The 12,814-nt window shown below is 41.3% G+C and overlaps 1 protein-coding gene across 4 annotated transcripts in view; it reads right to left on the minus strand.

Annotated features, from left to right (window-relative positions):
* Positions 1 to 2,093: 2,093 nt before the first annotated feature.
* The window catches only part of traf1 (TNF receptor-associated factor 1), a 57,017-nt gene continuing 46,296 nt past the window's right edge, over positions 2,094 to 12,814 (minus strand). For all 4 annotated transcript variants that reach the window (XM_072488553.1, XM_072488555.1, XM_072488552.1 and 1 more), the window contains exons 10-11: positions 11,766 to 11,914; positions 2,094 to 9,030 (exon numbers count right to left, since the gene is read on the minus strand). In XM_072488553.1, coding sequence (XP_072344654.1) covers positions 8,812 to 9,030; positions 11,766 to 11,914 — 368 coding nt within the window. In that variant the 3' untranslated portion in view covers positions 2,094 to 8,811. The remainder of the gene's footprint in view (positions 9,031 to 11,765; positions 11,915 to 12,814) is intronic.

Genomic DNA, 12,814 nt, shown 5'->3' on the forward strand with positions numbered 1-12,814 from the left:
GGGCATTCCACAAATTGAAGGTGAACAGTCCCAATTCATTTTACGTCTTCTGGTCAAGCATTCCACTCTCCCCAAAAGACTAAACAAGGGAATTTTCACATTCTCCCAGTATCTGCATGTTTCCTCCGGGTGCTCCGGTTTCCTCCCACAGTCCAGACATGCAGGTTAGGTAGATTGGCTATGCTAAATTTCCCCTTAGGTTCCAAAGATGTCCAGGTTAGGTAGGGTTATAGGGAGAGGCGGACTGGGCTTGGGTACGGTACTTTTTGGGTCAGTGCAGACTCGCCGGGCTGAAGGGCCTTCTTCTGTACTGTTAAAGTTCTGTGGATCTCTGGAATACACTTAACACATATTGAATCAATGTTTGGTTTTATGTGAAGTCATACAGGCTGATGTCACTTAGCCCTTCTTCACGGTCACGTCTCTCAAGCCCTACACTGTCTCCAAGTTGTCACACTCTCAGTCAGACACCCTATAGTGGATGAGCAGAAATTTCCAAAATATTGATGAAACCAGAGCTATGCCTTTGGACCCACCAGAAACTCTGTTTTCTGACCATCAACTCCACCCCTTTCTCTGGAAACTACTGGAGGTTGAACCGACAACCTGTTCTCAAGATTGGTGTTGGATTTGACCCCAAGGGGAGTGATCGAGCACATATCTGCCTACTTCAACCTCCATAACATCACCTGATCCCACTTTGGTTTAGTTCAAGCTATTGGTCATAAAAGGAGCAGTCGAGGACTCTGTCTGTACTCAATAGAGTTTAGAAGGATGAGGGAGGGGGATCTTATTGAAACTTACAAGGCTTAGATAGAGTGAATGTGGAGAGGATGTTTCCATTAGTAGGACAAACTAGAACCCGAGGGCACAGCCTCAGACTGAAGGGACGATCAGTTAAAACAGTGATGAGGTGAATTTCTTCAGCCGGGGGTAGTGTATCTATGGAACTCATTGCCGTAGAAGGCCTGAGAGGCCAAGCCACTGAGTGTCTTTAAGATAGAGATAGGTAGGTTCTTGATTAATAAGGGGATCAGGGGTTATGGGGAGAAGGCAGGAGAATGGGGGTGAGAAACAAATCAGCCATTATTGAATGACAGAGTAGACTTGATGGGCCGAATGACCTAATTCTGCTTCTATGTCATATCCCCTTGTGTGACTCGGTGTCAAATTTTGTTTAATAATATTCCCGTAGAACACCTTGGGACAGTTTATTATATTAAAGGTGTGATATAAATACAATTTATTCCACCAGACTATAGTAAAACAAATAATTGAAATCATAAAGAATACAGATGAGCACACCGTGTATTTCCAGACATTGATTAACATATAAAAATGAAGTAACACTGAAGTTATTAAGTGCATTTATTGTTTTAAAGTTTGAAATGAATTGCCCAGAACAAGTATAGTTGGCCAAAAATCAACATTCCACCATTCACATAGGATCAGGTTGAATAGTCTCCCTTGGAGAATGGCCACTTTAGCAAGATAGAGGGGATAACTTGTGCTCATGGATTAGCATCTTAGCTTAAGTCACTTTCCTCAGGAGAGATGGTGAGGGTAAAAAAAAAAGCTAGTCGAGCCCATGGAAAAGGCAAGAACATAAGTTATTTTTCAATAATAGTTTTTGGCAATCTCGCCATATTCATTTTTAATACTAAAGCAACACTAGAGTGGCTATAAAAATCGTTCCATCATTTGTATACGTACAAAAAAAGTGTTTAAAAGAAATCCTGTAAACATCACGGTAGCACAGTGGTTAGCACTATGGCTTCACAGCACCAGGGTCACAGGTTCGATTCCCTGCTTGGGTCACTGTCTGCGCGGAGTCTGCACGTTCTCCCTGTGTCTGTGTGGGTTTCCTCCGGGTGCTCCGGTTTTCTTCCACAAGTCCCGAAAGACGTGCTATTAGGTAATTTGGACATTCTGAATTCTCCCTCTGTGTACCCGAACAGGCTCCAGAATGTGTGGCGATTAGGGTTTTTTCATAGTAACTTTATTGCAGTGTTAATTTAAGCTTACTTGTGACAATAAAGATTATTACAAAAAATGAATAATGGCAGATATCAAACATCATATAAACCAGCATGAAAAGTTGAAAAGCATTTATTTCCAATACAATAGAAGTTGAGTATTTACAAATGTACTTATTTTTCCAAAAAAGTACATTCATCGTAGAAAAACATTCAAAGTTGTTTCACAGAAACATAACAAAACAAAATCAACACAAAGCAGAGTAGCTAAAATCTTGGTCGAAGAGCATCACCTTAAACAAGGAGTGGCAGAGGTTTATGGGTGGGAATTTCACATCTTCAGGTCTAGACAGCTGAAGCCACAGCCATCAATGCCAGAATGGAGTGGGAAATGCATGAGATCAGAGTTGAAGGAATACATAGTTCTTGGAAGGTGTTCGGGCTGGTGTATACTAAAGAAAGGAATGGAGAATTCATGAAGGGAATTGAACACAAGGGTAAGAATTTTAAATGTGAGGTGTTGTGGAACTGGAAGCTAATGTAGGAGCAAACGGAGGTGTGCAGTAAAGGATCCGGAAACAAAGTTGTAGTTGAGCAGAAATTGTTGAGTGTACATAATAAGAGGCTGACCAAGTGAGCACAGTAATAGTCAGGTTTGAAGGGATTAGCAGCAGATTTCCGGTGATATAGGCTGAGACAGCGAGATAGAGCAGTGTATCATTGGTGTACACGAGGAATCTGACATGTAGTTTGGATGATGTCACTGAGGAGCAGCCTGTAGATAAGATGTAGGAAGATCAAGGACAGATACTTGGGCGACCCCAGAGGTAATGTGGGGAGATGGGAAGAGAAACCATTAAAGGAAATTCTCTGCACTTTCAGCTAACTAAATCATACATATCGAATCAGTTGAGTGTAGACTCAATCAGTTGACAATGGAGAAGATGTGTTGAAGAAGCATGGTGTGGTCATCCATGTCCAAAGGCTTGTTACAGGTCAAGAAGGATGAGGAGGGATTCCCCAGTATGGACACAGTCAACCGGATGGATATGGCAATGTAGTGTTACTGAACTAATAATTAATAATCAAGAGACTCTGAATTCCTACCATGTTAACATGAGAATCGGAATTCAATATTAAAAAAATGATCTGCAAATAAAACAGTAAAATTGGCAATAAAACTATCAGGTTGTCGTAAAAATTCAATTGATTCACTCATGTTCTTTCAGGAAATAAACCTGCCATCTGCCTGTATGGGACTTGTAACCCATACCAACATGGCTGACTCTTAACTTCCTTCCGAGGTGGGGCCCAGATGGTCAGTTAACTATTAGCTAGACAGTTATATTTAACTACTATCCTGAAACTCCCCATCTAAAACAGGTTGGAGCACCCACACTACAGCAGTTCAAGGTGGCAGCCCACCAACATTGGGCAACAAATGTCAGTCTTGCAAGCCTCACTACATTCCAGAAAAGGAAACTTTTTTTCTTTTGTATTCATTAGTTCTACAATATTCACATATAAAACTCAAATATTCTATAAAGCAGATCCCTAATCAGTATAAAATTTATCTGTTGGATTAATCTTGTGGAAATTCGCAAACTTTATTAGCATAAAATAAACTTGGGTTTTGTTAAGTACATAACGCTCAAATTTACACCGTCTTGACCTACGAGTAGAACTTTTCACTTTAGATTATGTATTTCTTTTTAGAACAGATATCCCACTTTCAAATGTGCTAATGTATTAACAGTAGCTGAATACACTCCCCCGCGTAAATTCTGTGCAATTCCTTGAATGCACACTAGAGGTCCCTCTTACAATATATCTGTAAGAATGTGTAACTGGCATTAGCACCAATAAGAAGTGTTAACTAATTATAGGAACCTTTCTGAAAGAACCCCCGAGTTAAGTTTAAGACCGATGTCTATATATACACACGGTAGCACGGTAGCATTGTGGATAGCACAAATGCTTCACAGCTCCAGGGTCCCAGGTTCGATTCCGGCTTGGGTCACTGTCTGTGCGGAGTCTGCACATCCTCCCCGTGTGTGCATGGGTTTCCTCCGGGTGCTCCGGTTTCCTCCCACAGTCCAAAGATGTGCGGGTTAGGTGGATTGGCCATGCTAAATTGCCCATAGTGTCCAAAATTGCCCTTAGTGTGGGGTGGGGTTACTGGGTTATGGGGATAGGGTGGAGGTGTGGGCCTTGGGTAGGGTGCTCTTTCCAAGAGCCGGTGCAGACTCGATGGGCCGAATGGCCTCCTTCTGCACTGTAAATTCTATGGTAACACCAAAGATATAGACCAAAAAGATTGAAGTCAGCCTGGCTACAAGTTAAAAGACTGATCTTTTTGGTCAACCCATGGGTATAAATATAGTACAGGCATCGGTCTTAAGCTTAAGTTTCTGTAGTCAGTTAGCACTTTTTAAAATATACTTACTACTGAAAAAAAGTGGTTGTTGTACCCACGCTTTATTCTACTGCTGCTAAAATGGTTTGTCTTTCATTTGTAAAGCTGTATTTTCAAATATTTACAGCATGTACAGGGTGAAGAAAAATATTTAATGCAGTAAGGTTAGGAAGCTTAATTTGCATCAGCTCTTCTACAATTCAGACCCCACAAGGTGAAGTAACATTTCGATATGCAAAAATATATAGATACAAAGAACAAAAAGAACCTTAAATAAAAGGGCACACCATTTCATGCTGCCCAACAATAAAATTCACATAGAATGAACTAAACAGCTCGGAAGTAAATATCTTGATTTCTTGTACAATTTTTGTGGAGTGGTGGAATTCTAGTCTCAACATAAATCAACAAGTCATTAATCTACATCTCGAACACCAGTGCACTGGTAAAGTTGGCCTTAATCTCACAGGTAGATATCAAGCAAATAGTTACCGCTGTTTGCTATACTGAATCTCAAGGTGGTATGTTTTATAGAAACTACATAACAATAATATTGAAGACTAGTAACCGTACTTGTTTGATGGTTTCATGCAGCAGTGCTATAAACACAAAGAAGTGTTAGGTTTATAATATGCTAGTCGTACTATCAGGCTGGCAACTAGAGTGGAGGTACAGATCAGCAATATCTAAATGAATGGTGGAATAGACTTGCAGAGCTGAATAGTCAACTCCTGTCTCTATGTTCCCATGTAAACTACACATTTAGATTCAGTACATTGCCCATCCTGTACCTCGTGGAGGTAGCGGTAGCCAGGACACAAAAAAAAAGAAACATTTTAAGATCCAACTCGAATCGAATTATTAGCTTGAGAATGAATAAAATTTCTGGGCGGTTTTAGCTGATTTAAACTGCCCCACCACTCTTTTATTTTTCATTGTGCTGATAGGCAAGTCAATTATACAATGTTGTTGGCCTACATGGCGTACAACTTAAATTAGATTTGGTACTGACTGTGGTAGAGCGGGTTCGTTATTCCTGTAAAACATCTCTAACAAATACGTGTCACTCCTAACAAATCTCCAACAAGCTACTACAGAATTGCAAGGTCATCCCATTACTACAATGAAATATTTCTCAGTTAAATAGAATGTCTCGCAGTGTTAAAAGCTAAACATTTAGCATACAATATGCTTCACCCTATGTCTATGTATTTACATCATGCAGCGAACATGCCTGGACTGTAAACAGAACAATACTTTTCACTTTACCTCAGTACACGTGACAATGAATCTAAATGATAGAGAGGATCAAAATACTGCTTCAATATTCAATAAAGTAAGAAACTCACACTTGCACAAGTTTCCTAATCACAAATCTTAAGCCATAATTATTATTTTTATTATTAATTTACAGAATGTGGGCATCGCTGACTAGGCCAGAATTTATTGTCCATCTCCGACTGCCTTTGAGAAGGTAGTTGTGAACTGCCTTCTTGAACCATTGCAGTCCCTGCGGTATAGGTACATCCACAGTGTCAAGAGTTTTTAAAGCACGGAAGAGGCGAGTCCATCGTATCCATACCAGCCATCAAGCACCTATCTGCTCTAATCCCATTTTTCAGCCCGTAGCCTTGTATACCATAGTGCTTTTAGGGAGGGAATTCCAGGATGTTGACCCAGTGACAGTGAAGGAACGGTGATATATTTCCAAGTCAGGTTGGTGAGTGACTTGAAAGGGAACCTCCAGATGGTGGTATTCCTATGTATCTGCTGCCCTTGTCCTGAAGGTATTGGGTTTGAAAGGTGATCTCCAATATTCAACACTGCAAATCACTTTGTTAACTGTCACAATGTTATCCCAAACTCTGGCCTTTATATAGCTTTGTTGAACAAATTTCTGATGTCTCATTCCCACAATTAACATCTTGTATATTAAAAAAATGACTTGCGTCAATAGTCGATCCACAACTAATACTAGTGTTATATCGAAAGCAAATGGGAGGACAGAAAATGTAACAGAGGTGGATTATCTTTCTTCACATATCCAGAAGAACCCAACTCATATTAATGAGATACACATTAAATGATCTTAATTAAGGAAGACTAGTTTTTAAAATAACTGCTAATAAAACGTATGTTTTGTACATGTGGTTAACATTAAAATCTATGTTTGGTATAGTTTTGTTCTTCTTATCCACAGAAGGATCTATTCATGTTAGAGAGGTGCAACAAAGGTTCACTAGATTGATTCCTGGGATGAGAGAGTCGTCCTGTGAGAGGAGATTGCCTGAAATGTCCTATATTCTCTGGTGTTTAGAAGAATGAGAGTTGATCTATTTGAAACATATAAAATTCTTAGATGGCTTGAAAGCGGAGAGGCTGCTTCCCTTGGTTAGAGGGTCTAAGAGGTAATTAACTCAGGTTAAAGGTTAGGGCAATTCAGAAGGCAATGAGGAGATTTCTTCACTCGGAATTGGGAATCTTTTGAATTATCTACCATAAGAAGCAAGTGACACTCAGTCATTGAGTATATTCAGGAGTGAGCCTCATAAATCTTTAGACAAGGGAAAACAGGGATATGGGAAAAGGGGGTAAGTGAAGTAGCATTTAGAAAATTAGCCATGAGCTTACTGAATGGTGGGAGCCAGTTTGAGGGGTCACTCCAGCTCCTATTTATTTTATTCTTTGAACTCTATAGTGTTACTTTCTACATTTGTTTTACAATTTCCCTGAACTAGAAGACAATATCAAAATGATATATTATATTGTGAACTGGTGTTGATTGAGACACACAGCAAAACAGTGAAAAGTTCTAGGACGACAATGAATTGAAACTCACTGACTTTGGAGTGAAAAGTAACAAAAACAATTCCATGGAACAACTTCTATTGATTAAAATGGAGGCACCGACTTTAGAAATATTATTAATGGAGGAACAATGCAAGAACCATTTAAAATTAACTAGGTTGATATATTCTTTTATTCATTTTTAATTTAATTTAATTTATTCCCCCAATAAATGGAAATTTCTTTCAATATTCTTTCCAGAATGACATTTAGATGCTTTGGCCTTTCTCTGAATTTATGCTGGTTAATCAGTTAATTGATTAACTAGGCATAGTAGCAGACAATCTGCACCCATTGATGGGCATATTAAAATGGAATGTGTAGCTGTCAGCTAGTGCTCGAGGACAAAGAGATGAATGCCTTCCAGAAACCAATGGTCTTCACATTCAAGCAAAATACATCAAGAGCAAGAAATGTGAAATGGGCATTTTCTTTTCCAGCACCACTTAAAGTGAACAGTTATAGATGTAAGATTCTGAATCAATTATCCTGATTTCTCAGTGGAAGGAAATATTTGCATATTACCAAGAAGTTGCATATAAAATCAGGACAGATCACATGGCTCAATTTGAAGAGATACCTATTGGAGATATTGTCCAATATTTAAAATTTCTTTCCCCGAAACAAAAAGTTTTTAAAAATGTATTCATTGGATGTGGGCATCACTGGCTCGGCCACCATTTGTCGCCCACCCTTAATTGCCCGCGACAGCTTTCTTCTTGAACCGCTGCAGTCCATGTGGTGCAAATTAGGGAGGGAGTTCCATATTTTGCCCAGTAACAGTGAAGGAATGGCGAAATATTTCCAAATCAGGACGGCAAGTGACTTGGAGGGGAACTTCCAGGTGGTGATGTTCCCATGTATCTGCTACTCTTGTCCTTCTAGATGGTAGTGGTCATGGATTTGAAAGGTGCTGTCTACAGAGCCTTGGTGAGTTCCTGTAGTGCAGCTTGTAGATGCTGCCATTGAGCGCCCGGTGGAGGAGGAAGTGAATGAAGTGCCAATCAAGCGGGCTGCCTTGTCCTGGATGGTACTTGTTGGAGATAGCCATCGCTGCCACTTGTGTGCAAAAATGTTACTTGCTAGCCCAAACCTGGAGATTGTCCAGGTCTTCCTGCATTTGGAGATGGGTTGCTTCAGTGTGAGGAGTCACAAATTATACTGAGCAATGTGCAGCCATCAGCAAACATCCCTACTTTGGACCTTTGATTGAAGGAGGTTGATAAAGCAGCTGAAGATGGTTGGGCTGGATACTACCCCGAGGAACTCCAGCAGTGATATCTTGAGACTGATATGATTGACCTCCCAACATCACAACCATCTTCATTTTTGCAAATTATGATTCCAACTCGAGAGTATTTTCTCCTAATTGCTATTGACTCCAATTTAGTTAGGGCTCCTTGATGCTACACTAGCTCAAATGCTGCCTTGATGTCAAAGGCAGTTATTCAAACCTCTAGAGTTCAGCATTTTTGTGTGTGGTTCTTGACATAATTCATAGTCATTTGGAGTAAAAGATAAAGCAGTAATAATACAAACTTATTTTACAGGCTTCCAACCCCCTTCTCTGATTTAAGTGGTGGCATCTATAATACATTTAACGAATAAGACGTCATCTTTCACATAGGCATGTTTCGGAGAGTCAAGTTTGGACAACGGGAAAAACGTAGGGCAGCCACTGGCAATATTCATCTCGTTCACTGGCCTTTGAAATGAGGAAGAATTAACATCTGGACGAAAGGCATCAATTAAATGTTCCCGGTTGTTCTGGTCCAGAAGCATGAAGGTGACCTTAGGTGGGTAAAAATGAAAATAGATATAATATTGACAACTTTTGGAAGGCATTTTGAAATATCAGCAACAAACCTGGCAAATCCCATATACAGGACTGAATATTGGACTTGCAGGTGGAATAGATTTAGAAACCATTTAAAATCAATATGAATTGAGGATTATGGATGCTAGGGAGCTGACCACACATTATTTTGATTAGATCATTTGCACCCATTCTACATAAACATTAAAACTTTCCAAAATCCAATTTTTAACAAAAAGATAAATATTATACTCAGCCCTACATACAACTACATTTGTGGAACAAATTATTTTAATTTTGTACCAAGTTTATGATTATTGCATGAAGGTAAAGAGGGACACAGATTAATCTCTATCAGTGCCCATCTTAAGTTAATTCTGTTGTTTCAACTTGAATTATTTATCATCTTCAATTAATGAAGCAGCTGCACTAAAGGTGTGGCTGCAGCAACAGCTATTCCTCACCCAGCAAAAAGATGACTGGGTCGCTGAGAGTTTCCAGCCTACGGGCATCTTCAATGTTTCATGAGTACTGTGCTCTGTTCTCCATTCCATGATACAAATGAGAACAATGATTCAACTGAGAACAATGACACAGTGTCCATCACTAGCCCATTTGCAGTACCTTCTCTGAAACAGCCTCACGGAGACTGGTAAATCACTCTAGGAAGTCAGAAGTGTGACCAACAGTCATGAACAGGATTCAATGTCATTTTAGAGCCCAGAATTATAGTATTGTAACTGCATCCGCAGTAATTTGCTTTTATATAGTATTGTAACTACTGGTTGGTCTAGCACAGAGGATGTTATTTGCCAAGGTTAAGCACAATAGCAAGTAGACTTTACACTTGCCAATAATTTTAATAAAGGTTGGCTCTCTTTAGGAGTTTAAGATTTATTCACTATGGAACAGTTCTTGTGATGGAAAGTGCTAACTGTTTTAGATATTCATGTCTCCCGGGAGAACGGGATGACTGGTAGCGTACACACAAGGTCCATTGCAACGACATTTTCCATAACTACATCATTAAATTGAGGCTACCCAAAAACATGATGATCACATCATTGATAGTAATATCAACGTGTCTCCCAATGACCGGGATGGAAGGGGAAATGGAAATGGAACATTGGCTGTTTCACAATTTCCTATATCCATTGGTAGATCACCAATGCGATGGCCTGCAGAAATCCACTCTAGACCTTTGCAAGAGTAACTGAATAATATTGTCAGACCACAGAATGAAATGGAAACCACCATGTTCGATCCCGGCTCTGGGTCATTGTCCGTGTGGAGCTTGCACATTCTCCCCGTATTTGTGTGGGTTTTGCCCAACAACCCAAAAGATGTGCAGAGTAGGTGGATCGGCCACGCTAAATTGCCCCTTAATTTAAAATGAATTGGGTACTGTAAATTTATTTTTTAAAAGGGTTAAAAGGATAGGGTACAACATTAGTGTTCCAGGATGGTGAAAAACAAATTACAAAGACTGGACAATCCATATGCAACACTCTGGGAAGAATATGTGGAGGTGAAGGGGGTTTCTCCATGTTGTCTATTTTCCACAAAGTCACTTTCGACAGGCCGTGCATTGGGATCCAGGACCCTGGTGAGAGCTGCTAGCCAATTGAATTACAGCACCACTAGGAAGGCTGTGGCTGCTGTGGGTTACAGCACCTGTCCAAGGCAAAGGATCTCAGGCCACAAGTGAGTGATCCCCCCACCCCCGGTCCCCCAGATGGTCTGGTGCATAGATCAGACACTGAGTGTTTTGGGGCAATCATTGCCCACTTAAAGGCCTCAATTGGCAGTGGGGAACGCTGTCCGTGGGTCGCTATTCAATAGACTTAAATCGGAGTGGAGACAAGAAGCTGCTGGGATCCCACCTGCCACCATTCTATCTGTTCAAATGCCACCCCGGCCATCAAACACATGGGCGAGATTCTCAACTCCCGCGCCGGTTGGGAGAATCGCCTGGGCCGCCAAAATTTCCCGGGATGCCGGTCCGACGCCCTCCCACGATTCTCCCAAGCGGTGGGAACGGCCCCGTCGAGTTCCAAGGGCCACAGGTCGGAGAATCGCCGGAGACACCCAAAATGGCGATTCTCCGCTATTCTCAGGCCCGGATGGGCCGAGCGGCCAAGCCAAAACGGCGGGTTCCCCCCGGCGCCATCCACACCTGGTCGGTGCCGTCGGGAATAGCGCGGGAACGCTGGGGGGGGGGGGGGGATCCTGCACCGGGGGGGTACCTCAAATGTGGCATGGCCCGCGATCGGTGCCCACCGATCGTCGGGCCGTCCTCTCTGAAGGAGGACCTTCTTCCTTCCGCGGCCCCGCAAGATCAGTCTGCCATCTTCTTGCGGGGCGGACTCAGAGAGGACGGCAACCACGCATGCGCGGGTGACGCCAGTTATGCGGCGCCGGCCGCGTCATCTATGCGGCACCGCCTTTACGCGGCGACAAGGCCTGGCGCGTGTAGATGACGCGGCCCCGATCCTAGCCCATTGTCGGGGCCTGAATCGGTCGGGAACCTCGACGGCGTTCACGACGGCGTGGGCACTTCGGCGCGGGAGTGGAGAATCCCGCCCACACCGGGGAGGACACAATATTCCATCTACTATCTCTGTAAGTTCCTCCAATGTATGCAGGTGATTGTGAATTATGAATACAAGGTATTAGAAATATTAAAATTTCAGCTGAACATTCTACATACCTTTTGCTTAAATGGCCAATGTAGCAAAGCATCATATTCGCCCCTCATGACAACAAAGAACAAAGAGATATGAGTTCCACGGCCTGATCCATCTCCATTGAAATAAATTCTCATACACACCTTATACCCATATTTGCTGGTGTAGAATGCTGGTGAGAAAAGAACCAACAATAAGAGAATGTCTTGTTCAGAAGCATGTTACACCATAAATGTGATTATGGCATAATGAATAAAAGTTTCACAGGAAGTTTTATACTAAAAATACAATTTAATTCAGGTTCACTGCTGTCACCTTCAGTGTTTTTGTTGTCAGTACAAGTACACCATTTCTGTAGAGATTCCTTTGGAAAGGAATATACAAGCCCAAACCAATAAAATCACTGGACAAGTCTCTCACTTTTGTAATGCATTGAAAATTTGTCTTACATTATGGAAATGAAATGTCAGCAATATAGCAATGATGTACTTTTTCTACAGATAAATGAATTGAGAAAAGCAGAAGGGTAGGCATAGTCTCAGTAGGAAGGCATGGTTGAAAGGAAATGTCAGGTAAATGAGACCAACAATTTCAATCATAGGTGGAGCTGACTTGATAAGATTTCAAATCCCCTCATCGATTATTTTCTGGAAATAGGTAACATCTCAATGACTTGGAAAAATACAAATGGAATCCTCATCTTCAAATAAGGGGCAAAGGGTCAGCCTTCAACATTACTCGGGCCTTACCTCAATTGTGTGCAAAAGTGCTCAAGACAAGGATAGAATCATAGAATGATTACAGCACAAGATAATGATCTCTTTGGAAACGATTCCCATTAGAAAAAGCGGGCATGGTTCAAAAGATGCTTAACCTATCCAACAACTTCCTAGATTTCGTTGAGGCGTTTGGAGACCTGATAATGAGGTTTTAAGCGTTACCAATCTAGATTTTAGGAAATCAACTGATACTGGCTCCATAAAAACTGATTCACAAGAATCGTGGAAAAAGGTGCACTGAAGGAGGCCATTTGGCCCAACATCCCTACTCTAGCACTTGGAATGTCATGCAA

Source organism: Scyliorhinus torazame, chromosome 22 (assembly GCF_047496885.1).
Source record: "Scyliorhinus torazame isolate Kashiwa2021f chromosome 22, sScyTor2.1, whole genome shotgun sequence".
Lineage (NCBI taxonomy): Eukaryota > Metazoa > Chordata > Chondrichthyes > Carcharhiniformes > Scyliorhinidae > Scyliorhinus > Scyliorhinus torazame.